The sequence below is a fragment of the Onychostruthus taczanowskii genome, unplaced genomic scaffold (genome assembly GCF_017590055.1).
Source record: "Onychostruthus taczanowskii isolate IOZ18803 unplaced genomic scaffold, ASM1759005v1 scaffold25, whole genome shotgun sequence".
Taxonomy (NCBI): Eukaryota; Metazoa; Chordata; class Aves; order Passeriformes; family Passeridae; genus Onychostruthus; species Onychostruthus taczanowskii.
This window is the reverse complement of record NW_024499796.1, coordinates 9,738,976-9,765,167: the sequence shown is the minus strand read 5'-3', so window position 1 is coordinate 9,765,167 and position 26,192 is coordinate 9,738,976. Positions and strand designations below refer to the sequence as shown.

The window sequence follows — 26,192 nt, the reverse complement described above, 5'->3', positions numbered from 1 at the left end:
GAAATAGTGCCAGGTGTAAACAGCTGAACCAGCTCTGGTTCAGCCCTAGAAGGAACTTGGGTGTTTTTATTAATCCAGTATAAAAAGTGTTCCTGGTCTTACTCATCAGTGACTTTATACTTGACTTTGTCCATGTTCCTGTACTTGCCCTGTGTTTGGTAGCACTTTGCTTATTTACAGCTGCTTCCTGCCACAAGAAACAAGTTTATTTTAAAAACAAAGACAAACCTCTTGGAAGTTTGTGGTGCATCTGCTGCTGCACAGGAGCTGAAACCAGTTCTGCATCTTGTTCCCTCTGGGTGGAGGCTTCCAGTTCACTGCTCGTGGATGGGGCAGTCCCTTTTCCCCACATTCCAGTCTCTGTTGCCCATGAAGTCAGGGGTTAATGGTGAAAGGCAGAGCTGAGGTTTCCCCAGCTCCTCCCTTGGTGTTCAGCAGCTCTGTCCTGCTGCTGGGCAAAGCTCTGCACCCAGGCCTGGCTCAGGGCTCTGGGCTGTGACAAACCATCACAAAATGAATCCTTTAACTGTGCAGAGCCAGCAAATTTGCAGCTGTGCAGGGGGGGTGGCACAGACCACGATCAGCCATCCAAACAGCAAGGTGTTCTTCAGGGAATAACAGTCACAAGTCAACAACCAGGTCTGTTTTTAACCAAATTTTATTGTAAATTTCTTTTGAAGGACATTCTAATTATTTACAAATTATAAAATTTACAATTAAAAAAGAAATCAGGATCATAATCATTAACTACAGCAGTCCAGTTTTGTGAAAAAATATATTCAAAAATTAAATATCAAAAGAAAGTTAAGTTCATTATTGAAAAAAAAAAACCCACCTTCCATAAATTATTTTGCAGAAATGCTCAAGACACTGACAGAGTATTTGAACACCTTTGCTAATACTGGCTTTGGGTGCTTGGAATGCAGCCCGAGGAGCTGTGGGGGCTCGGCCGGACCTGCCGGGCTCCGGGGATTTGTGCCCCGAGGGAACTGCAGGAGCTCAGGGCTGGGGAGCACGGCCGAGTTCAGCACCCTGGGGCCGCGTTCAGCACCCCGGGGCCGTGTTCAGCACCCTGGGGCCGTGTTCAGCACCCCGGGGCTGCATTCAGCACCCCGGGGCCGAGTTCAGCACCCCGGGGCCGAGTTCAGCACCCCGGGGCCGAGTTCAGCACCCCGGGGCCGAGTTCAGCACCCCGGGGCCGAGTTCAGCACCCCGGGGCCGAGTTCAGCACCCCGGGGCCGAGTTCAGCACCCCGGGGCTGAGTTCAGCACCCTGGGGCCGTGTTCAGCACCCCGGGGCCGAGTTCAGCACCCCGGGGCCGAGTTCAGCACCCTGGGGCCGAGTTCAGCACCCTGGGGCCGCGCTCAGCACCCCGGGGCTGTGTTCAGCACCCTGGGGCCGCAGGACCGGGCTCTTCTCAGTCCTGCTGGCCTCATTTCTGTGCAGAGGAAACACCAAATGTGGAGAGCAGCGAAAAAGCAGAAGCAGGACCTGCCCTGGGCTGCTGGGGTAGAGGTGGCAGAGAGCCCACACCCCCTGAGCCCCCTGCACCCCCGGGCTGCAGGAAACCACAGCTGCCTTTGCCTGGCAGCACCAGCCCCGGGGCTGTGCCCCCTCCCCTTGCTCGGCCCCACTGCCCTGGCACAGCTCTGCTGCCCTGCAGCCTCCTGTGCACAAAGCCACAGGACAACTCCCCTCACCTGCTCCCAAAGCCCCACTGCCACAAGGGGACCGGGCAGTGCCACTGGCTCTGTTCCCAAAGTGTGCTGGACGTCCCAAAAGAGCAGCTGGGAAATGGCCAGAGCCAGCCAGTGCCAGCAGTGCCAGCAGAGTCACTGCTGAAGAGCAGAGGACAGCAGCCACAGGCTCTGCCTGCAGCCAGGGCATCTCTGGCACTGCCAGCTCCAGCTGCCTCCCCACACAGCTGGGGTCACACCTTCCACTCTTCACTACTAGAGGAAAAGTGATCTTACAGATCCTGGTTTTTTCTGTTTTCTAAAATTTTCATTCTGTCAGCAGCTGCCTGTTGCAGACCTGTTCTTACACAGACACAGCTGTTCTTAAACGAACACGTGAGCAGTAGTTCCATGCTTCTCCCTTTGCTTGGAATTACAGAAACATTTACAGCTACAGTAGAAAAAAAAATCCAACAGCAGACCAGAATAAATAGCATTTTCTTGTGGCAATGAGCTACAGTGGGCAGGTTCCCACTCTGATTTGTAGTAGTATTTTGGAGATTAAAAAGCAGACACTGTTCTAAAATATTCCTTATTGATAGTTGTGATTATCCTGAAACACTAATGAGTTTAGACCTTACCTGGTCTGCTGTGCTGCATTTCCTTCCACAGCCTCTGCCACATTAAGCTAAAGAAGGAACAGCACATTCAACAGCTAAAACAGTAACACAGGAGAAGTGAAGCCACAAAATCAAACCCCTTTTTAGTGCAGAGGAAAGCAGATGCTGTGTCACTTCCACCAACCCTCATTTGGGTTAAAAGATTGGTTAGCTGAATTCCACTCTCCTGTACCAGCAAGCCCAACCCTGTCAGTCCAGAGAGGTCACTTCTAGAGCTCTTTCCTTCTCCCCCTCACCCCAGCAAATACCCCCTGCTCAGCCCCTGGCTCTCACAAGGGTCAGTTCCATGGTCCAAGCTGGATCAAACAACATGGAAACGTCCTCCTTTCACAAAGGTTAAACTGTAACTGGCACCTCAGGATCAGAAAGGCACTTCAGATATTCCTGTGGTTTGGTCTAGTCTCAGGGAAAGCTCCAGCAGCCATGTCCAGCACAGCCCAGTGGGATTTACTGCCCTGGCAGCTCTGGCCCAGCTGGAAGGGCAGCAGCAGCTCTGGGAAGGATTTCCCAGCACTCACTCACCTGGCTTGGCCTTGCAGATGAGCCACAGGCATGTGTCTTTTTGGAAAAAAATTATTATTCACATTCTTTGTGAATACAGTGGTTTAATTCCCGTTCACTGCACCTGCCTCAGGGCGGTTCTGCTGCCTGCAGGAGCAGGGGCCCAGCCAGCCCTGGCTGTGACACAGCCCTGTCCTGCCTGGTCCTGTGTCCCCGCTGTGCCACAGCCACTGCTCCCCAGCCCTGCCGCCGTCGCTGCCAGAGCAGTTTGCCAGGAATGCTGCGTGGGATGAGCTGCAGAGCGCAGCCCGTGGGGCGGTGCCAGCGGCCGTGCAGAGCTGTCCCCCCCAGCCCTCGGCCGCTCCGGGCGTGACCCCGGGCTCAGATCAGCCGCTCGGTCGGGGGCATCTTGATCACGTTCCACATTTCCACTCGGGCCCCGTCCTTCTCCTGCCGGCTCGGGCTGTACGTTCCCTGAGTCGCTCTCCTCCTCTTCATGGCAATCGCCGTGGCTACAGCCAGCGCGAGGAGCAGGGCAGCCCCCGCAGCCCCGACTGCTCCCACCACGGAGGAGTGGCTGAGGTGCGCCCACACTCGCTGCTGCGGTAGAACAGGGAGTTACTCAGAGCTTCCAGCAGGCCGCAGCTGCATTTCACACCCCTCAGCCCCAGTGCCTCCCTCAGCTGCGCTGTGCTGGCAGCGGTGCAGGGCAGGACTCCCCCTTCCTCTGTCCCCTCCCTGTCCCACGGAGCCCAGGAATGCACAGGAGGCTATGACCCTCTCCCCTCCCTGCACACCCAAAGTCCAGCATCCAGCAGCTCCAGCACTGGCCCAAAGCCCCGGAGTCCTGCCTGTCCCTTCCCTGCATGGTACCCATGGGAATGTCTAACAGCACCATGGCATTCAACACCGGTTTATACAAGGATTTTGATGATTCCTGACAATTCCCTGTAACACAGGGCTGTCACAGGGAGGTCACAGCTGCTGTTGCTGTTGAAGACTCTGAAAACCTCACACACCTGAGCTGAGAGAGTTTGAATGTTTTTCAGCTGTTGACAAAACCAGAGCACAATACACAAACCAGCCACGACCCTCCCAGCTCCTGAGTGGGACTCAGGGAGCTGAACCTGCCCAGGTGCCGCAGGTCACCCTGCCTCGGAAAGCAGATTGAATGTGCCTCTCCTGCCTGGGAGGGGACAGGAGCCAGAGCCACTTCAGCTCCTGCTGAGACGAGCGATGGGCAGCCCAGGGCAGGGCAGGAGGGAGGGCAGAGGCTCCCTTGGAGCCTTGGCTGCTGCCCCGCCTGGCGTCCGTTCTTGGTGAGCGGCCGAGGGGAGCTGGGGTGGGGCGGATCTGCCGCGGCCAGGGCTGGAACAGCTCCAGCTCCAGCTCCAGGCAGACCTTGCGGGTGCAGGTCCTGGGCACGGCAGGGCCTAGATTAGGCGCTCTTCGGGCGGCACCTTTAGGACACTGTCCATCTCCAGCCGAGCTCCTGCCACCTCCTGCTGGCTCGGGCTGTAGGTCCCCTCGGACTGGCGCCTCTTCCTTGCCGTGAGAACCATGAATATGAGACCAATACTGAGGAGCAGCACAGAGCCACAGGCTACAGGGACAGCTACTTCAATTAGTGGGGAGGGGAAGAGAGCACCTGGAGTCCCTTTCTGTAAGAGAAATTAATGGAGAAACAATGAAACCCCAGCGGTTACAATAACTGCAATAACTGACCAAAATGGTCAGATTAGAGGGAAAAAGGTTTCTAGAAAAGCAAAAAACAGCACTTTTTCACAGCAAGACAGCCCCTTAAGATGTAAATGCCAGTCTACTCAGCATCTACAGTGGGAGTCTTTAAAGGTGCCTTCTTATCAATATCAGACTAAAACACACAGGTGGCACTGGTAAAGTTGTGACCAGTGTTGCAAAAAAACAAAAACAAAAACAACAATTAAAAAAAAAAGAGAGAGGAAAAAAAAACAAAACTAAAAGCTTTAAAGTTAATGCAGAGTAATGTGAATTTTTAGTAACCCCAAAAATTTCCCCAAGCAGGAGACTGATACTAGAAAAAAGTTCAATGATTCCTTGATGCCTGTATGGCAAAGCAGAGAATTGATTAAGCTGTTAAACTGTGAAACAGAATTGCAGAACTTGCAGCAGGAAGGGGAAGATGTTGAAGAGGTCAGGACATGGATGGGAGATGGAGATGATAAAAGCCCAAGTACTGAGGAAAGAAATGAGAATTCCCTAGATTCTGGTGGAATCAAGGATGGCATGAAAGACAACAACATAACTAAAACAACTGTGGAATTTTTGTCATGAAGCAAAGTTTTAAAATTACAGTAAGCTTAAAAATAAGATATTCCTTATTGCTAACAATGGTATTGGCCACCTTACAGGTAAAACCAGAATAATTCAAGCTGGATTATTTACAGCTTTTTGATGCCATTCAGTCTGTGCTCATGTCACAGAGCAAAGAAGGAACATTCCCAGGGGATCTGGAAGCCCTTTGCCCTTTCCAAACGCCTGAAGTCCCGGTGGGTTCCCTGAGCCTGTCCAAAGTTAGTCCCAGCCCAGGCAGGTTAGTCCTGCACCACGAGGGCCCAGCAGGGCCCCTGGAGCTGCTGCAGTGGGAGCAGAGAGCAAAGGGAGCTCAGCTGAGCTCCAGCTGTCCCTGCTGGTGCCCAGCACCATCCCCAGCCCCTCCCTGCCCCAGCAGGGGCCTGGCTGCACAGGAGGGAAAGGAAAGAGTGAAGAAATGCAAGGGGAGGGTGATGAAAATGAATACAAGGAATCCACAGAAATGTCCTGGGACAGAGGAGATAGAGATGCCTGAAGGAGTCTGTGCATGCAAACTGGAAATGTCAGGGTGACCTTGGCACATGCATTAGAGCCCTGGGTAACAGCAACAGCAGCAAACCCCGCCTGGCACAGAGCCCTTTCCATGCAGGATGGGTTAGTACATTCCCAGGTTACACAAAAAGCTGCCTGACCATGCAACAGCTTCACAGAGAAAGCAGAGATGGATCCCATCTCCCCCCAGGTAGGATCCCAGCCCCACCCTGAACACTTGGATGATGCACACGGGGATGGCTCAGCTGGGCCAGGGCAGCAGCAGCTCAGGGACAGACTCAGCTGTTTCACACAGCCCTGAACCACTCCTGGCCTGACTTCATCCACCTTCCCTTCTCCAAACATCCATTTCTACTCAGATGATCTTTGGAGAGGGAAGGTGTTTAGTAACTCTTATCCAAGATAAAACACCAAATGAAATTCCACTCTCCAGGAACCTGGGTCAACTGCAGGAGTTGGATTTCTGTCCAAAGAGTTGTGAAATCTACGGAGATGTGCAGAGACAGCCCCAAAAGCCATACGGCAGCACATGCAGATACTGAGGAGCATTTACTGCAGTTGTTTATATGCTGGAGACCAATAAGCAGCAGCACTGCAGAGGAAAAAACCACTGAGGATTCCCCAGCTGTGCTTTAGGAGCAGGAGGAGCCCCAGCGGGCCGGGCGGTGCTTACGTTGACGTCGCAGCGCTCGCCGCTGTAGCTGGCGCTGCACACGCACTCGTAGCGGTTCTCCGAGTCCTGGCACGTGCCCCCGTTCTGGCACGGGTTCGGGTCACACTCGTTTATGTTGATTTGACAGCTGGGAAGGAAAGAGTGTATTAGAATTGTCATGTGTATTCTTGTGCCATAGAACACGAGATCACCCAGTCTAAAAAAGCCTCTTTTGTTTGAAAAGCTCCAGTGCAGCTTCTCCAGGTGCTTTCTCTGGAGTCAAACAACTTGAAATTCTCCTCTGTTCACACCAGCCCTCCTGTTGTGGTTTCTGTGGGACTGAGGCCAGCACGGGTCTCCAGCACAGCTAGCGTGCCTGAAAAGACTCGGAAGCAGTTCTTGCTACAAAAGCTGGTGTTGGCAGCTCTGAAGCCTCCCTCTGCTCCAAGCAACAGCTCGTGTTCCCATTAGGAGCAGCTGTTTGACTGGCACAAGGACATGGAGGAGGGTGAGGCAGTGGCCCTGCTCTGCCACCCCCTTAGATCAGGACTGCAGCACTGGATCCCAAAGCAGCACTTACTTCCTTCCAGTGAAGCCAGGCCTGCAGGAGCAGTTGGCTCCCCAGCTCTCCGTGATGCACCTGCCACCGTTCAAGCAGGTGAAGTTCTTGCCACACTGCTGAGGGGGGAATGGCCACCTGGGGAGAGCAAGGGACAGCCTTTGGAGCATTCAGGTTTTGGGGAAGGGCAGAGTGTTCTGGGGCTCAGGGGGAATGGGGCTAGTGAGCGTCATAAACAGTCCTTGGTATTTCTAGGAAGGGGTTTGACATAAGTGAAAAAGGGAATAGTCTCAGAAATCATCCGTAACATCAGAACATTCCTTGGATCATGCCCTGGGAATAGACAGGAGCTCTATCAGTGCTCAGACAGGTCTGTTCTTGCTAATGAAAATATAGGCAGGGACAGGACACTGCTGGAACAGCACAGCCAGGCCGCAGGAAGGATAATGCCAGTACCAGGTAACTGTCTGTCCCAGCATGCAGCAGGAAGAACAGGAAAATCATCCTGGATAGATCAGATAACTGAAACGCAGCCATGTCAGTATTTAACTCTGTGTTCCATTTGAACTTGTTTAAAATCAGCATAGGAATATGGCAGAGGGGAATCAAGCCACAAAGACGGACATCTTTGGGAGTGCTAGAGGGAAATGACAACAGGCCAGAGGATGTGCCCTTCAAACAGCTCTGAAAGGTAGCACGGGGATAACCCACACCAAAAGGAAGGATCCTTATCCTGTACGAGGCTGAACCCCTGTCAGTGAGGGTTTGGACCTGGACAGCACCTTCCAAGTCACAGCAGGATTTAGGTTCTTTACCTACGAGATGCTTGCAATGAAAAATTTTCCCAAAGTGTCCCAAAGTAAAAGTCCAGTTTATCTGCAGGTTCCTCTGCCCCCTGTACCGACGCAGCCCCAGCACTTACTCGCAGCGAGGTCCGGAGTACTGAGGGGGGCACTTGCAGGAGTACCCGTAAACGCCATCCACGCAGGTGGCTCCGTTCAGGCACTGGTGCCGCACGCAGTCGTCCACGTTGATGTCGCACCTCTTCCCGATGAAGCCCCGGAAGCACTCGCACTGGAAGTCTGCCACGGCATCCACACAGTCCCCGTGGACGCAGGGGCTGGGCTGGCAGTCGTCGATGTCGGCCTCGCAGCGCCGCCCGGCCCAGCCCGCGCTGCAGCCGCAGCGGAAGGAGTTGAACAGGTCCTCGCAGGTGCCGCCGTTGAGGCAGGGGCTGGAGGCGCACACGTCGGCCCCGGAGCAGCCCAGCTGGACGCTGCCCGCGCCGGCCCGCTGGAACTGCTCGGCCTGCGGGTACGGCTGCTGGGGCGGGAAGGGCAGGAAGATGCCCCCGATCTGCACCCGGCCCAGGCAGCCGGTGAAATTCTCGGCCAAAACGACCGACGCGTTGTTCTTGAGGAAGTCCAAGCTGCCGGCGCTCCCCTGCAGAGTCACGTTCACGGAGCCGTCCAAGCGGAGCAGCCAGCGGGACGGGAGCGCGGCCGGCTCCTCCATGGACACGGAGACGCTGTGCCAGGCCCCGTCCGTGACGGGCTGCGGGCTCACGAAGCTGACACCCTCGATGCTGTTCCCACTCCTGATGTCAACAAGCAGGGAGGAATTCTTAATGGCTACCTGGAGGGAATCCACCTCTTCCACAGCCCGAAGCAAAACGGCATCTTCATCTCTGGTTCTGAAGTCCACGTGGAGGCTGCTCAGAGTTCTGGTCACTGATGTGTTGGTGGTAAATTCTACGGCAGCATAACTATTAAATGTTGCATTAGCCAGACCTAGAAATAAAGGGGGAGAGCACGAGGGATTTCAAAGACAGTTGGTGTCCTGTTTGAGCCAGACCAATGGCACACCCCTGGCAGGTTCTCTCCCTAAGAACCCCTAAGCTTAGTGTGAGCAGGATTACAGGAGAGCTGCTGGCAGCCTTAAAGCTCTTCCTGTTTACAGCTGCACCTCCTGTAATGATATCCAGCTCTTGGGCAGCAATTTTTACTCCTCAGCTGTGTTCTGTCACACCCAGGGCAAGCCCACAGAGCCCATGCTGCCTGCAGCAGTAGGTACCTGGGCACCACTCTGTGTGCTCCTTGCAGCATGTGTTTGTATTGTTTTCAACAGCACAAACTGGGAACATTGATTGTAGACAGGGAATGGGGGGATTTTACCAACACACAAGCAGAGGAACAGAACTTACACACATATCCTGCCACAACATCTATGCAGGTGGTGGCTTCAGGACATGGGTCACTTTCACACCAGACTTTCTCTTCACAAAATTTCCCAGTGAAATTTGCTGGACAGCTGCAATGGAAATCATTCCAAGTGACAATGCATCTGCCACCATTCTGACATGGCTCAGACTGAAAAACAAAACAGGGGAATTTAGGGGCACAGTAATTCATCTAGAGGTCTAAGAGACTTTGGTAGAATTGTGACGATGAAGATGAGAACAAGCAGCATTTGAATCAAGACTAGAGGGAAATGGAACAATTACTCAAGAGCAGTGAGGGAAGCACAAGGGCCTCTGTACAAGAAATTCCTGAGCCCCTGCTCCCCCCTGTGCACAGCACTGGCCAACAGAAACTCCAGCAACCTGGCAAAGAACAAGGCACAAAAGCACAGGTGAGGAATGGATGAAACAAACTGTGATGCTCCCAAGAAGCTCACAAAGTTCTGTCAGCAGAAGGACACCCCTGACACCACAGGTGTGACAACACTTCAGAGCACCACAAGCAAGAAGGGCAAGATTAGGGGGTATGGCCTCCCCATCACCAGGTGTGGCACAGAGGAGAGCCAAGCTCTGATCCAAGGGCACATGGAGACAGCTCCTTCTGTTGTTGAAAAGGCAGATTCCTGGGGAAGGGATTGTTGTGCAACTGGAACAGGATGAAGGGAGGGGCTGGCAATATTACAGGTTAGGGAATGGAGTCTGGAACCTATGTGGGCTCAGCAAAGTGGAGATGAGCAGCACAAAAGCCACTGCCCAAGTTCTAAAACCACAAAAACAGGGGAGCTTGAGAAAACTCAGTGTTTAAATCATATGTAGCATATTGAGTGAGGTGGGAGCACATGTGTTCTTCAATACATCAAAAACCTCCTCTTTCTGGTATCAGCAACAGTCAGACTTTTGTGTAGTAACAGAACTACAATGAACCCCTGCACACACAGAGACAAACACAACACAGCACATACCTTGCAGGTGTCATCAGAGATGCAGCCATTCACAAGATTTCCAGTTTGAGTCCTATTGAGTTCCTCTGGCAAACTGTCATTCTCCACCTGGAAAAACTGTATCTGGTGGCTGTTGAGTTGGATGTCCTGCAAACAGCCCTTGAAATAGCCCCCCCACAGCTCAGCACGGTCGGGGTTCGGGTGTCCCCCAATGAACACTTCAGAGCCAGCTCCCAGGGCTTGTGCTGGCAGCTGCCCCAGCTCCACGAACGTGTCTGACTGCAGAGCACCAACAGAGCCTCCCCGGAAAGACAGGGCTATCAAATGTCTTCTCCCATCAACCACATTCCCTGGAAAGGTCACAGTGTCCGTAGGGGACATCTCTATGCTCAGCTGGCCGTCCCTCAGGTACAGGGTGAGGCAGGGGCCTGTCCCATTGCAGCCCTGCAGTAACAAACCATCGGGCTTCCGGCTCCGCAGGAAAAAGGAGAGGTTGAAGTTTGCACCAAGGCTGTCAGAAAGGGTGAAAGAGGCAAAGCTGGTGGAATTCTCTAGGCCAAATGTTGCTGCTGGGCGCTCTGGAAGAGAAAAGAAACAAACTTCAGCTCAGAGATAAAGGGAATGCAGCTGGCACGGGGATGCAGCTCCTTAGGAATGGGGCAAAGGTCTCTTCTCAGTGTTTTCCACACGTGCCAGGGTAATTAATGATGCTCCTCCCCACAGGTCTGTGACACTAAGAAGTAGGTGAATGTGTCCTTGCTTCTTCTGGAGGGAACAAATTCAAGTATCCAAGTAGCATGAGAGTGAAATACAGGTCTAACAGAGTCCTTGCCAATCCAGCAGATTTACTCAAGGACTTACTCAAGCAACTCAAGATACAGAGTTGCTCTTAAATTTTAAAGTACTTGTCATATTCACACTACTGCTCAGAAGAGTTGAAAAAAACCCCAATACTAATACAAGCCTTACAGGAGCAAAAAATGCAAATAGATACAATTTAAACTGAAAATTATCAAAGAGCTTCCTTCAACAAAGCAATACATTCCTATTCATCCTCAACTCAGAACCTCAAGATCAACTTTTCACAGTAAAACAACTTCCCTGCTTCCCTGCATTCACACAGATCTGTTAAAAGATGAAGTCAGAGCCTCTGGCTCTACCAGGAATAACCTGCACCACAAAACTGACAGTCATTCCTGCAGGAGCAAACAACAGGAAAGGGATCAATTAGGATTTTATTCACAAAGGCTTTTCCTTTATTTTTCCCCCTGGTCAAATAGAAAGTCCTGTTTCCAGAGCTAACATCCAAGCTTCTCCAGTACCTGTGGAGCTGGCAGGTGTCAATCCCATGGCACTTACCATATGAGCAAGCTGGGCCTCCATAGGGCCTGGCACAGTCACACCTGAAGGTGGCCCAAAGGTCCACGCAGAGCCCTCCATGGGAGCAGGGCTGGGAGAGGCACCACTCGGTGCGGTCACAGCCCGGCCTCGCCAGGGACGGCTGCCCCAGCGGCAGAGCCGCCGGCAGCACGGCCTCGGCGTCCACCTGCACGTCCTGCAGGCAGCCCACAAAGCCTTGCTGGCTGCGTGTGTTGTTGGCCAGTGGATCCTCAGCACCTCCAATGTACAGGTTCAGGAAGGCTTGTGGGATCACAGCAGTGCCCGGTGGGACAGGAGAGCTCTGCAGGCAGACCCCGGCCTCACATGAGCCGTGCCAGAGCTTCAGCTGCACCGCGCTGTGCACAACGACTTCCACTTTATGCCACTGGCCGTCGTCCACTCTCAGCCCCTGCAGGAGCAGCGGGTACCCAACGTCCTCCCTCTTCAGCTCTGCATGCAGGATGCCATCCAAGAGCTCCAGGAACAGGTACTCAGCTTCACGGCCTCGGTAAAAAAGGACAGCGCTGGGCAAAGTGGTTCGGAAGCGGAGGGACACGCTGGCTCCTCCTGCGCCCCTCCTGCTCTCACTGTTCTGGGGCAGCTCAATGAGGAGATACCCTCTGGAAGCAAAGGAAAACGTTGTTGGTGTCGAGCACGTGGCATCATAGAAACCAGGCTGGCACTGGCACAGGTGCCCGTGGCTCTCAGCTTGGTAGGTTGGGATGCACAAGGCCTCGTTTTGGCAGTCGTGCGTCTGGCACCCAGTGAGCTGGACAGAGCAGTTCTTCCCTCCCCACGTAATGCCATCCTGGCCAGGGGCACAGTGGCAGGAATAGTCAGCAATGCCATCCTCACAGACAGCTCCATTCTTGCAGGGACCCTCCTCACACTCATTGATGTTAACAGCACATTCCACACCTGCGAAAGAGATTCAGAGATGGGATCTCACCGTGGGGCTGGGACGCCCTCCCAGAGCCTGCTGGGCACAGCCTTCCCAGCTTTCTCCAGGAGCAGCTGCCAGCAAGGAGCCCCACACTCACTCAGAGGGTCCTGCTCATGATGCAAGAGCAAGAAAACCAAACTTCTGTGTCCTCCCAGCTGCTATTTATAGAGCTTTGGCCTGTCAGCCCAAATCCCCCACCAACTGCTGTCCTGTCCCAAGCTCAAACCCCACAGGCAGTCAATATGCAGAAGGTATGGAAGGACCAAAACAGCACAGACAAGGAATTTATGGTTTTTTCTTAGTAGATTTGGTACGTTGAAAGTCCAGGTAGGTCTATAGATCTGGCTGGAGCATGTTCCAGGCACCAGTGTCGCAGACAGCAGTAAAATGGGAAGTTACTGGAAAGCCCCAGTTAAAAAAATCCAATTCCAAGACGACCCACCAGTTGTAAAACTCACAAAACCCAATTCATTACCAAACAACAAACACAACATGCTCCACAGGCACTCTGCCATGCTGGCACTAAGCTGATTTCAGTTCTGCCCAGTCCTGCAGAAATGAACTGGGTGAGGTTCACTGCCGTTCTGTCTCCTGGCAGCACATGCATCCCAATGGGGCTCAAGTAAATTAGCAAATCTGGCTAATGAAAATCTGCTGTCATTTTCCTGAGCATCCCAGACTGACAGAAGAGCCCTGTTCACTTTATCTAGCCTATAACATCGGTTTTCACTAATCTTCAGAGACAGTCCCACAGATAAACCAAGCATGGATTATCCCAATCTAATAGCATTACACTCGATCCAGCCAGCAAGCACAACGAGGGCAGCAGTAAGAAAAAGAAGGAATTCACACACAAAGGAGGGGAATCAAAACACAAAGGACATTTGTAAAGAAAAGCCACTAGACAGAATGTGCATGTCAAAGAGATTAGAGAGCTGCCTGGAGCAGAGAGATGAGGGGAGATGGGGCACTAGGAGCACTGGAGCTGGACTTGACGTGTGATTAAAAATAAAAACTTAGCAAAGATACAGGTTCTTGAATATTTGCAGTGATGGTTTGTCCCCTGAGATCTGCAGAGAGATGAGCACCAGCTTCCAGCTCCAAACTGTCCAATTGTGCCAGGGTAGGGACAGAGCTCTGGGAAGCACTGAAAGAGAAATGCAAGGCTCTAGTTCTGCACTTTCCAGATGTGCCAGAGCTGTTCTGTAAGCAACAGTATCTTCAGCACAGCCCTCTTGCTCTTACTGTTGGGCTTGCTCAGCAAAGGAACAGCAGGGACAGGATTAAGACTGCAGCACAAAGCTGTGAAGGAAATGTGTTGGAATAAACAGAGTATAAGGGACATCGCTGGGCCTGCAGAATCCCAGTTTGGGAGAAGATGGGTGGGTTTTCTTGGAGGGCTCTCCAAGCTGCAGGAGGCAGGTCTGCAGTGAGATTTAAGGGGAGAGGCTGTTGAATAAGGAAAGAGCTTTAGTACAGTCCCAAATCCTCGAGATGCTGCTGTTTCAGATCAGAGTTGCTGATATTTGCCAAGACAATGAGGGGAAGGTAACATTGGTTTGGATAACAAAAGGAGAGATGCCGTGAATTTTTGCATTTCTGAGAAGGCTGGGAGGCAGGAGAGGCCCATTTTCCCATTCCACATTCCCAGCCTGAGCAGGTCTCAGCTCTCTCCTGGCACAGCAGCAGGAGCACCTGCCTGGGCTGATCCTGCCTCCCAGCCCCCAGTGCCTCACACCAGGGGGGTGTGAGTCCCCAGGGTGGGTGCACAGCCCCAGGCTGGGGCTGATTAGACACCAGGCTTTCCCAAGGGATGCAGCTGGTTTGATTTCTCAGATTATTTGTTTGAAATAGGTGAAAAGGAGATTGCATAAGAGTTCTAAAAATCTGGCTAATGAAAGTTTTTTTCCTGGAAGACTTACTAAGCAGTTATCTGGAGCTACATCACTGCAGTTTCCAAAAGTACAGATCATTTCCTGGATATCTGTTATTCCAATCTTCTCCAGGACATGGACAGTTGTGTCATTGCAGACCCACTGGGAAGTAGATATTAAGAAGTTGTTCAACACTAATTGTTTTTTCTAAGAGCAGCATAGGCATCCCTTTTCAAGTTTATTTAAAAAAATAAATTGGGGACTATGACTCTGTTCAACAAGAACAAGTGACAAAACCAAGCTATTCTCCTTGTAAACAAGTAGTACTCTCCTCTGTTTGCTCTAAATTTCATAGCTGAAATGTTTACTCCATCAATAGTAAAAGCAACCAATCTGATTCATTACACCATTAGGAGACTTTCAAACGTTTATTGAGTTCCTTATCTAGTTAAAGACTAACAATAGCAAAGCAGTGGAACCTGTTATCTGAAAATCAGACAAGTGGTATCTAAAAGGCTGCTATCTGGAGTCAAGGATTTCAAACATTCCCTTAATTCAGCAGTGCCTGAGGTAACAGTCCCAAGCCACAAGGACTGGCTCAGAAACACCCAAAAGTGGCTGAATTTTCACAGCCTCCAGTATATTCAAATACAAATCCTTCACCACACTCAGTGTTACCGCTGTGGTGGGAACAGTCCTATTTTGTAGATGCAAGTGTGATTAAATCCACACAGCTCACCACTGCCTGAATGGAGGGAATGATTACTGGCTGCTATTAATAAGCCAAGATTCATGGTATACAGAATAAGAATCATATACTTCAACAGATACATAAAATCTTAAAAGATTAAGCACAAATGAAGTGAAATATTCTAATTTAGCTGTCAGATATCAAAAAACCTTGAAGGACAAGGTCTATTCCTTGAAACACGGGAGTTCAGCAGGGCTGCCCGGCCAGCACCGCCTTGCCCTCTCCTTAAGGCAGCTGAATTCCTAACGACCTTTCCCTGCTGCATCCTAATTAGGGATTGTATTATGATTATCAAAAGGAAAAAGGAGGGGAGGAAGAGGGGGTAGGCAGAGAATTAGCCTCAACAAACGGACCCCGACACAATTATATTTGCACAATTACTGCCATTTCCATGGCAACCCCTGCTCTGCCGCTCTCCCACCGCGCTGCTGCTCGGGGCGGGGGGGAGCTGGGGAAGGCACTGACCACCAAAGGGTTCGTCCTCAGTTACAGCCACCAAACCTACTTCTCAATAAGGCAGCTTTCAATCAATAAAGGGAAAAGGACAACTGCAAAAAACCATCAGTAAAAAGCCCGTGTGCCTCCAGAGCTCACCTGGGCACAGCCGAGCCTCGGGACAGCCGGCTCTGTGCAGGGCACAACTGCAGCGTCCAGAGCTCACCTGGGCACAGCCGAGCCTCGGGACAGCCGGCTCTGACACTGCCCCGCGGGGCACAACCGCAGCGCGGGGACCCTGGAGCTGCCAGCCAGACCCGTGCAACAAGGAAATTCCTCGCCTTCAAGTTTCCAAAACAAAACTTTAGGTCTCTTCAAAATAAGAACATTCTTCCTTTCTAATCAGTTCTGGTTCTTCGTCATGCCTCCAGGCACCACTGCTCACACACCCAGCCCCCTGCTCCGGGCAGGCACGCACACAGGCAGGACACACTGCAAGCACCGTACACATCTCATTACCTGCTAGCAGAAAAATTCCCTTCAGGATCACGCCAATCAGCACAGATGTCATGGCCGACTCCTTGTGGACATTGGTGACAGTAAAGGGAAAAAAAATGGGGGTGAAGGGGGGGAGGGATGACAAAAAAGGCTGGGCTGACAGGGCAGCGTGTGCAGGCGCTCGCTGGTGCCAGCCCCACGAGAAGGGATTGCAGCAGAGCCCTGCCCTGAGCCAGGTCTAATCCAGCCCGGCTCTGACCCTCCCAGCTGGCCCCTGTCCGTGCTGACACCAGGAATGTGTGCTCCCAGCATATTCCTGCTCCGTGCCTCCCGCAGTGCCAGCAGTGCCCACAGCCTCAGCCCAGCAGGGCAAAGCCAGGAGACAACCTCCTGCCCTTGCTGCGGCCCAGGTGAATCTGCTAAATTCCATGAATAAGGCCAAAATGTTCTTTTCATAGGCCAAGCCAAAAAGCTGCATTTCCACCATTGTGCAATATCTAAACCATAGGAACAAGGGGAGTTCCAAATGCAGAGTGAACCTGGGCCCTGCTGCACATTCACTACTGAGGGAATCAGGGTCCATCAGGCAGTTTTCCTTCTCCCTGTTCCAGTGATCTGTGAGCACAGACATTTCCACTCTGCTGTATTCACTAAGAAAAGTCTCAGGTTTTAATGACCATGGGTCTGTTTCCCTGAAGTCAAACTGGATGGAAAGAAATTCCCTGCATTATGCTGAATGTACGGGTTCAGATATGGCAGTACATAATCAAAACTCTCTCTTTTCCTCATCAGCCACCTTACTAAATTAGCTGTTGCAGTCTCCTTTTTCCTCTGTGGTTCTGGAGTCTGTTTTTATTTTGTTTTTTAATATAGTTACTTTCATATCTCAAAATTTCTGGAGGCAGAGTTGTATTTTTGTGTTGTAAGAACCCAGAGAAGTTTCTTATTTCTGTGAAGAAATGTTATCTGAGAGCCTTTCCCCAAACTTGGAGCCTCTGTTTGTATCAATGTCAGGTCCAAGCAAACTAAACCTCCCACATGTCACTGTCTGGAATCTCCATTAGCAGTATCACTAAGATATTTTAAAAAGCATTCCAACAACTCCCTTAGCTATTTCACTGTTGTAATTTTACTCAGTTCAAACACGCCAGTCACTTTTACAGATACTTGAAGTGGGAGGGATATAGTGAGTATTTGTTTGGAGTCAAAACTTCTCAGATAGCCACAGACCTGTGCACACACACAGACCTATCCCAGCAGAGATTTGGAACATTATCTCTGTTAGCTACTCTGACCCTTCTGTTATTGTTCAGGAGAAAACAAATAGGCAGTTGTGCACATTCAGCCACTACTGCAACAATAAAGTGTAACAACTGTGAAAACTGCAGAACATTCAATGTCTTCAAAAAGATGTCTATTTTGGTTTATGCACCCACACATTTATCTCACATACACACACAGAGTCTACCTGGACACTACTGCCTGGAAATCCATCACACCCCAATGCACCCAGCAGATTCTGCTCTCACCTGGCACCAGGCACAAGCAGGCTCTGGACTGCAGCACTCACAGCCTTCTGATCAGATGACAGGGAAGTCAAAAGGTCTGATTAACATGGAGCTGTCATCCAGCAGGGAGAAGAAACATGGAGGGGAAGGGAAGGGAAGGGGGGGAGCCTCACCAAGTGCTGCCTAGCTCCCTTCAGCTATATTTACCAAAAGGGATTTGGTTGAAGGTGGAACAGGCCTCTAATCTCTTTAATATCTTAACCTTTTAGCTGCCCTTGCTCTAGAGGCTCCGTCTCTAAAACAAATCTGACTTAAGAAATACCTGCACAAAAAAATTACATCTATCCAAAGGTGGTTAGAAGGAAGAAGCATCTCCCATTTATTTCCTGACCCATGACCCAGGAATTCAAGCCCATTTGATCTGGGCTGGCACCCTTACAGAGTCACCATTTACAGCTGCTGCACAGAAGGTTTCTACTTCTTTAGGAAGACAAAGACATTACGGCTGAACAAAGTGAGATGGTCAATAAGCTCTCCAATTATACTGGGACACATTCACACCACATCACCTTCTGATTTCTCATGAAAGTAGAAGTGTTCCTCAGCCATGTGCAGAAGAGCTCAGAATGCTCCCATGATCACAAGGTGCCAGTGCCTGGGGCTGGCTGGCTGTGATGGCAGTGCCAGCTCAGCCCCCCTCATCGGGGCTGCCCAGTGCCACAGTGCCTGCTGCAGGACACGGCCTCTTCTGCCTGAGCACAGCTTTAGCTCTAGTGGGAGCTCCTAGGCCATTTAAAAGCTTTTAAAGAATGAATGATCCAAACTTCAGTGATGACATTTTTGCAGGTTAAAAATCAGTGTCCATGTCAAATGGAGGTATCTGTCTTTTTCTCGTCCTGGCCTAGCCTATTGCCTATAAATACCTGATGGACTGAAACCATTTGTGAGGGGGAAAAAAAGAAAAAAAAAAAAAAGAATAATTCATTTTGGTGGATTTCTTTTCCCCCTAAAAGAAAGACTTTTCCTAATATGCTTTGTCTCTTGACCACAGCTGACAATTTCCAAGAGCATGCAAGATTCCCTCTCCTCTGCACCTCATTTAGTACCCATGTAATTTTTTGATTAGTACTTTTTGTATCCTCTCAGGGTACCTATATCCTCTGCTAAAGCACAAACCATGGGCTGAACAGACTCTTCAGGACCTGCTGTGTTGTTCTCAGGAATGAGGCACCACTCTTGCAACAACTACATTTCAGAAAGAAGGTTCATCTGCCTGCACTACACTGAGAGAGCACTGAAGCAGTTAATTTGCAAAGAAGGAATTTCTCCTGACTTGCATTGTTATCCCAACACTCCCCAAATTCCTCAGACTGAAGAAGCAAACACACAGAAGGAACCCCTGCCGCCCCAAGAAAGCATTCTTCATCAGAGTAGCAAGTTCACTTTAATCAGTGGAGGCAGCTTAAACCCAAGTTCATGGCAGATCTAAGCTGCCACAGAAATGTGTTTTGAAGAGAAACATTATGGGAAGCTTCACAAAGTTGTTCTGTGATCCTAATATGAAGTAATAAGCTGTTTACCCAGCATGACTGTACTGGGATTAATTGACAAAGGAGGGGAGATTAATTGCTATTATTTCCCTGTCAGCTTCACTCCTCCACACGCACTCACTGATCTCACAGACTGCTCCCAGCCTTTTGCTGTGTTGATGTGTCAGAACTACCTCAGCTGAGACAAAGTCCTTTACCAAAAGTCATATCCAGAAGAGCAACCTGCTTCTAATCCCCTTCAAGTACTAATGAACCCAAATTTGATGCAACAGAATGAACTCTAGCACTCCTTTGCCCATCAGCCCATGTTTCTGTCAGCTTTTCTGCCCATGAGCACGCTAAGAGTTGGAAAGGATTAAACAGATCTGCAGTTTGGCAAAGTACAATGAAATTCTGAGCTCTGTGTGGGTGCTGGGGCACTGCAGGAGGAAAAGAGAACAGGGCACAGATGTGAGTGGGAATTGTGACAAGAAGGATAAACTTTAAACCATCTCTTTGGACAAGATCTCAGTTCAGAGTACAGCATTGTAACTGCCCAGAAAGCAGCGATAACGAGCTCAGATAAAAGCTGATTTTCAAAGGCCTCATCTACAAAAGCAAATATGTCTTGATCTGGCCTAAATTAGCAAATAAGATAGGCCAGAAAACTCCACAAATAATTCAGCCCAGTTACAGAAGGTGTTAACTAGTGGCTGATTTTACATTCTGGGAAGGAAAGTAATAGGTTTTCCCAGGAAAGAGCTGGGCAGAATTACAACAACACAGCTCAACCGCTGCAACCACAGAAGGAAAACAGAAAATTTTCCCATGCTATAAAGGCCTGAGAGAGGCTCTGGAACGTTGTTACCTGCTGTTGCAACTTAAGGGATAAGGTTTTCTTCTAGCTTCAAGTGTTTCTTTTTCCCACGAGATGGCAGCCTGGTAACACTGTGGAGAAATTACCCTCATCTAAAATCCAGAAATCCAGGATTGAGCTGGGATCACGTTTCTTATAAAACTACTCTGGTGTTAAATTGTCCAACACATGTGGAATTTAAAGATGAAGAAGACTGAGAAGGAATATTTTAAAGAAAGATGAGGTTTAGTACCAGTTAGCAGAGGACCTTCCCAACAGGGCTAACATTCACCATCTCACAGATTCTCAACCAGCAAACTGAACCCGTAGGGTCAGGCAGGGCATTTGGGGAAGATTCCAGACTCCTCATTCCCTTGTAAACAGAGAAGGCTTCCTTTGCTCACATCACAAAGACCTTTTGACCTCCTAACATAGCAGATCACTGCTTTCAGCCAAAAATGGCTGGCTCTTATCATCCCAGGGTGTTAGTGAATGGAGATGTTTTACAGATGCTTACGTGCTGGTGAGCCAGTTACAGCCAGTACAAACTGTGACACTTGTAACGTTAGACATCCTTCTCTTATTTAAAGGCTGGTTTTCTATATATTTCCTACATATAGAAACCCCCACAGTTCTCCCAGGTAACTTTCACTCCAGGATACAGATGCCCTGGATACTCTGATCTTACACTCTATGCAGTTGATCTTATGTCTCCAAATCTGGTTCATGGCCTATCAACTTCCTTGCCTACATTCACACATCTTTGAGCCCTGAGCTGCAGACATCCTGCAGCACACTCCCAGTCCAGCTCAGTTCTGCCCTCTCATCCTGGAATCCTGCAGCCAGGCAGCAATGCAGCAGTTGAGCATTAGCCAACCAGGAGGCTCTGATTCCAGCCACCCCCTCCCCAGGTTACCTGAATAACCAGGTGGGCACTGACAGAGGAAACCATTCACCAGGTCCTGGCAGAGCCCTCCGTTCTGGCAGGGCTGGGACTCGCACTCGTCGATGTTGGTAAAGCAGGTGTCCCCTGGAAGGTGAAAAACAAACACACCTTGGAAGTGCACTTGTGCAGCAGTGAAACAAAAATGACAACTGCAGTCATAAGTTTTGCACTTCTTTTCTTTCACCTAAAAATGGAAAAACAATTCCTTGAAGTCTAGCATGTCTCTGCAGGCACTGGCACACAAACACCGGCATGGAACAATGGGGACAAATGAAGTATGAAATTACTTTCCAGTCTCAAACACTGGCAAGATCAGAACTTCTGAACCATTCCCATCTGTGCAGCAGTGGATCAAACACTCATATTTCTGCCATAAAATAATAAAGTATTATTGTTTATGCCTTCCCACTAGGGAATTTCCCTAGCTGTTAAATCCAGCATTTTACACCTATCTCAAACCCATGGAAAGGGTGCCATTTCAGTGCAACATCCACAGAGCTTCTAGCTCCAAGAGGTCTATACCAAGAAACTCCTCTTTTCCCACTGTGATTATACAGTTGCTGCCATGAGAGTAGTCTCACCAAGAAAACACCTAGAATAGTAAACTGTGACTCCAGGGAATTAGCTTCCTCTGTTGAGGAATTTTAGAGATATCCCTAGGGATGAATCCTGCCATATGCATGAGAGACTGACAGAGGGAAAACACCCTGGCACCTGCATAGCCAGAGGACATTCATGGCAGCATGGGGAAGTGCACAGGCTGTTGCCTCAGCCTGGAGACAGTCTTGGACAGGGAATGACATTCAGCTGACTGTAATAACAGCAGAAGCACATTCCTGATGCATCAGGCTGCAGCCCCTCTGAAGTACCAGTCCTTAAGAGATTTCTGTTGCAGAGATAACATTGCCCATCTCCTCAAACAGCAGCATCACCCAGTGCAGACAGGATGAACATTTGCTGTGCAGCTCACCTGTGAAGCCTGGCTGGCACTGGCACAGGAACCCAGCTGCTTGGCTGTAGCTGAAGTTGCTGGGGAAGTGGGGCTGTGTCCCGTAATGGGCTGGGTTGGAGCGCTCCAGGCACAGGCCACCGTTGTGACAGGGCTCTGTCACACACTCATCCACATCCTCCTCACAGTCCTGCCCAGTGTAACCTGCCACGAGACACTGCTGTCAGCACTGTGCACAAATTCACTGGAGATCAGCTCCCAAATGCTGGGCTGACTCAAAGGAGGGAATAAGACCCCCAAATCTCATCTAGCAGAGTCCCTTTAATTTCTCCACTATGTAAAATACAGGAACCAAAATCATCAATTTACAGGAAAGCACCACCTCATGATAGAGGAACTCATGATGGAAAATGTCAGAAAACAGAAAGAAAACTTTATGGTTGGGAATCAGGGTGATTTTTGCAGGTCAGCTGGATTTTGGGACAACCTGTAAAGGGCAGCAATGCAGCCTCACTGTTCCAGGCAATGAAAACTCACAAGGGGCCATGCAGTATGGTCATTAATTCCCTACTTGTCCAACACAGCAATCACAAATGTGCTGTCCATGGCCGTGCCCACACACCACACGAGCAGAGAGGCCCCAGCCCACCTGGCCAGCAGGCACAGCTGTAGCCCTTGATTCCCTCCAGGCACGTGGCACTGTTGTGGCAGGGGTCAGAGGCACACTCCAGGATGTCCAGCTCGCAGTGGGTCCCCTCGAAGCCGGTGTCACTGCAGTCACAACGGTAGCTGTGGGGCACCAAACAGAGCAAGGCATCAGCTCAGCCTTGGACAGCAAAGCCCTGGGTGAGGAACGGGCAAAAGAGCTCAGCTGTCAATGCTCACACCCCTTGTGTTCACACCTTACCCATGGAAAGGTAAACTCAGACACACAGGTATGTTCTCAGCAGTTGCCTGTGCTGTTCATGCTCTGCAAACCACTTCTCTGTGTTTGTTCCTCCCTTCCTTTAAGCACCCCTGGAGTTCTGCTAAGGGAGGGAGCTTCTCCCTTATTGTCACAAATCATTGTTACTGCCACTCAATGTACAAAACACTAAATCCAATTCCCCCCACAGCCTTCTACTCTGATTTTCACAGGCCACACTGAGTAGACCTTTAGATCAGTCCTGGTGTCTAATTGCCCCCGACCACTGGTTTCTCACCTGTTAATGAGGTCATGACATGTCCCGTTGCTCTGGCATGGCTGGCTCTCACATTCATTGGTGTCCACCTCGCACTGGGTTCCTTGATAACCTGGTGCACAGGTGCAGGTGTAGAACCCAACATGATCATTGCACAGGGCCCCATTCTGGCAAGGGTCTGAAGCACATTCATCTATTTCAATTTCACAGTTCACACCTTTGTCAAAAAAACAGAAAAATACTGTGTTACAAACCTACAGAAGTGTCTATGTGCTGCCTGGAATTCTGAGATGAAACCACAAGAGTTATCTTGTTATGTCATCGGTTATCAACTCCAGCTGGCTACCAGAGTGATCTCTACTTGCTACTCTGAAAACAAATTCCATTTATTTCAATTGTTTGTAACTTGCTTTGTGATACCCAGGAAAAAAGCACTAAAGTATTGCAAATCACTGGGTACAGTGATACCTGATGTTAGGAAGTGATTTTATTGGGAAATGCTATTAAAAATACAATGTTAGTTCCACTACTGGTCACAGCAAGTAACACCTGTTTGGTACAAAGTCCCAAGCTCCTGAAAGAACAAGACCTCATGAAAGATTTCCATGCAATTATCTTATGTATATTCCACCTCTTTGAGCTGCCTGTGGCCTGGCATCACCTCCAAACCTCACTCATTACAGTGGCACCCATCAATCCATCTAATCTGCCCTCCTTGGCAAAGGCTCCCCACAGAGTGAGCATGGCCATCCTAATCCTGGTGGAATGTGGGCCCCCTAATCTGGTTCAAACCCCTCAATACCCACACAAAACTTCCTTCACCCAAATTCCAGCTGCAAGCACCAGGAAACAACCTGGTCTTGCCAGCCAATTTCAGAGGTACTCAAACCTCTGGATGAAGAACTAAATCCCAAGGCTAAGCCTCATGATTGACATCAGAATAAACTGAAGTACAACAAACTGCTCCAGCTGCCTGGGTCATTTTATCACTCCTTTGGCAGGGAATCCCACAATCCTGAATTGAGGATTCAGCATAAAGATAAAAAAAGAAACTGATTTGCAAAGACAGAATTATGCTTGATACTCAAAATCACCAGTAACCTTAGGGCCCACATAAAAAATCTGCCTTGCTTCTCCTTCATCTCTCCTCATTTTATCAGAGAGTGAGTCAGCATCAGGGACTACATTCCTAATGTTGTAACTTCTCCTCATTCCACTGGTAATCAGCAGCATTCCTTCACACAACTCGACTCCTTAAACACTTCTGTCTGTGAACAAGAGGAAGGCTGAGAAAGTTCTTGTGCAAGGTGGTACCAGGCAGACATGGACACATTCCACCCCATTCCACTCCGATAAGCAGGGCTGGGGGAAGGAGAGGCCCACACTGCCTCCCTCACAGATAACTCACAGGTGTGGATTCCTCTCTGAGTCACCATTAGCACAGATGCACAAAAGAGAAACACTTAAATCACATGCCAAACAAACATTCGCCAGGCACGAAAGAACTGGAAAGCTCCAGCTAGAAGACACTTTTTTCCAAAAGAAAAGTACTTCCCTTGGAAAAATCCTGCTGGACAGGACAAAGAACTACAGGCCAGGTCAGCAGAGCTAAGTTATACCTGGAAACACTATGTATCCATTTCCTGATGATAAATATCTTTTTACATAATCTCCCTTAATTTTATGCTGAGAACTAATCACAGCTACCTTGTGCCTATACCTGTGTCCAGTCTCAGACAGTCCACTCTCGGATCCCTGTCTCTCAACCCATGGAATTCAAGGCCTCAAGCGCTGCTGGAAGCTGCTGCCAGCAGCCCTGCAGCATTACTCACTCCCGTGCCCAGACCTGTGGGGATGCAGAGCCCCAGAGAGGCAGGAGCAGCCCCAGAGCCCGCGGCAGGGCGGGCCGTACCTGCGTAGCCGGGCGCGCACTGGCACTCGTAGCGGTCCATGTGGTTGAGGCAGGTGCCGTGGTGGCGGCAGGGCCGGGACGCGCACTCGTCGATGTCGATCTCGCAGTTGGAGCCCTGGAAGCCGGGCACGCAGAAGCAGCTGTACTCGCCCGCGCTGTCCCTGCAGATGGCCCCGTTCCTGCACGGCCCCGAGGCGCACTCGTCGATGTCGTCCCCGCACGTGGCCCCGCCGAAGCCGGGCGGGCAGAGGCAGCGGAACCCGCCCGCAGCCGCCACACACGTGCCGTTGTTCAGGCAGGGGTGGCTGGAGCACACGGAGCTTTCAGCCTGGCAGCCTTCCCCACCGGGGCCCGGCTGGCACCTACAGGTGTATCCAGTTGGGCTATCCACACATTCGAATCGAGGGTGCGTGCAAGGGCTGCCCTCACACTCATCGACGCTGTCACAGTCAGCACCTGCAGAGCCAGGTGTGCACACACATTCATATTCCAGGAGTCCTGGAGTCCGGGTGCAGGTCATGTGGGCAGGACAGTCATGTTCAATGCAAGCATCATAGAGGAGTTCACAGTTTATGCCCGTGTAGGCTACAGGCTCCACAGGGCATGTGCACTGGTAACCCACTTCCAAATCCTTACAGCTCCCCCCATTCTCGCATGGGGACAAGGAGCAGCCACTGTCATTTTCAGAGTATGAAGTTCCTGATGAGAAAAGAGACTTTTTGTTAGTCAGCATTCGTAGATCTAGAGAAAAAAGTTCTGCCAATCCATTCCACATACAGCTCAGAGACTGCCCACCTAAATTCCACACTCCACAGGGCTGCACTAGCCAGGAGATAAGGATGATACTGGAGAATCAACATTTACTATAAAGAAGACAACAGCACTTCCTTTGTGGCAATCAAGAATCTCTTGCCAATTTGGGTAACCAGTTACCTGATTTTTTAGGAGACACTCACAAACCAACTATTTTACTTGTGCTTATTCATCCATGAGTCACTTTCAAAGCAGTGACACGTATCACCTTAAATCCATTCACAAGATTAACTTAGTGTAAAATTCCATGACCCCTTTCACTGGCAGGGCACAGCATTTGTGCCTGGAAATCCTGAGAGGCAGGATGAGTTCAGGTATTGGCTGCAGCTCTGCATGTCCCAGCTGCTCCTTCTGGGGACACAATTTTTCCTCAGCTAATCCAGAAGTGGTTTGAGGATGCTCCCATAAATAACCCAAGGCAAACTCCAAACGGGCGCATCTCACAGAGTCTCTGATTACATCAGGCAGCTCGGGTTGATAACCACTGACCCTCACCCTCTCCTCATGTTAGACATGTAAATTTAC

At 50.2% G+C, this 26,192-nt stretch overlaps 1 protein-coding gene across 1 annotated transcript; it reads right to left on the bottom strand.

Moving 5' to 3' along the window:
• Positions 1 to 3,703: 3,703 nt before the first annotated feature.
• On the bottom strand, positions 3,704 to 25,587 carry CRB2 (crumbs cell polarity complex component 2). Its single transcript, XM_041406718.1, has 12 exons — positions 24,855 to 25,587; positions 22,964 to 23,159; positions 22,411 to 22,550; positions 21,783 to 21,965; positions 20,783 to 20,896; positions 11,452 to 12,390; positions 10,114 to 10,670; positions 9,116 to 9,281; positions 7,835 to 8,702; positions 6,934 to 7,050; positions 6,375 to 6,501; positions 3,704 to 4,518 (listed from the first exon to the last, which is right to left on the bottom strand). Exons 1-12 carry the CDS (start codon positions 25,585 to 25,587, stop codon positions 4,291 to 4,293), a joined length of 4,368 nt encoding a protein of 1,455 aa, XP_041262652.1. The 3' UTR covers positions 3,704 to 4,290.
• Positions 25,588 to 26,192: the final 605 nt, after the last annotated feature.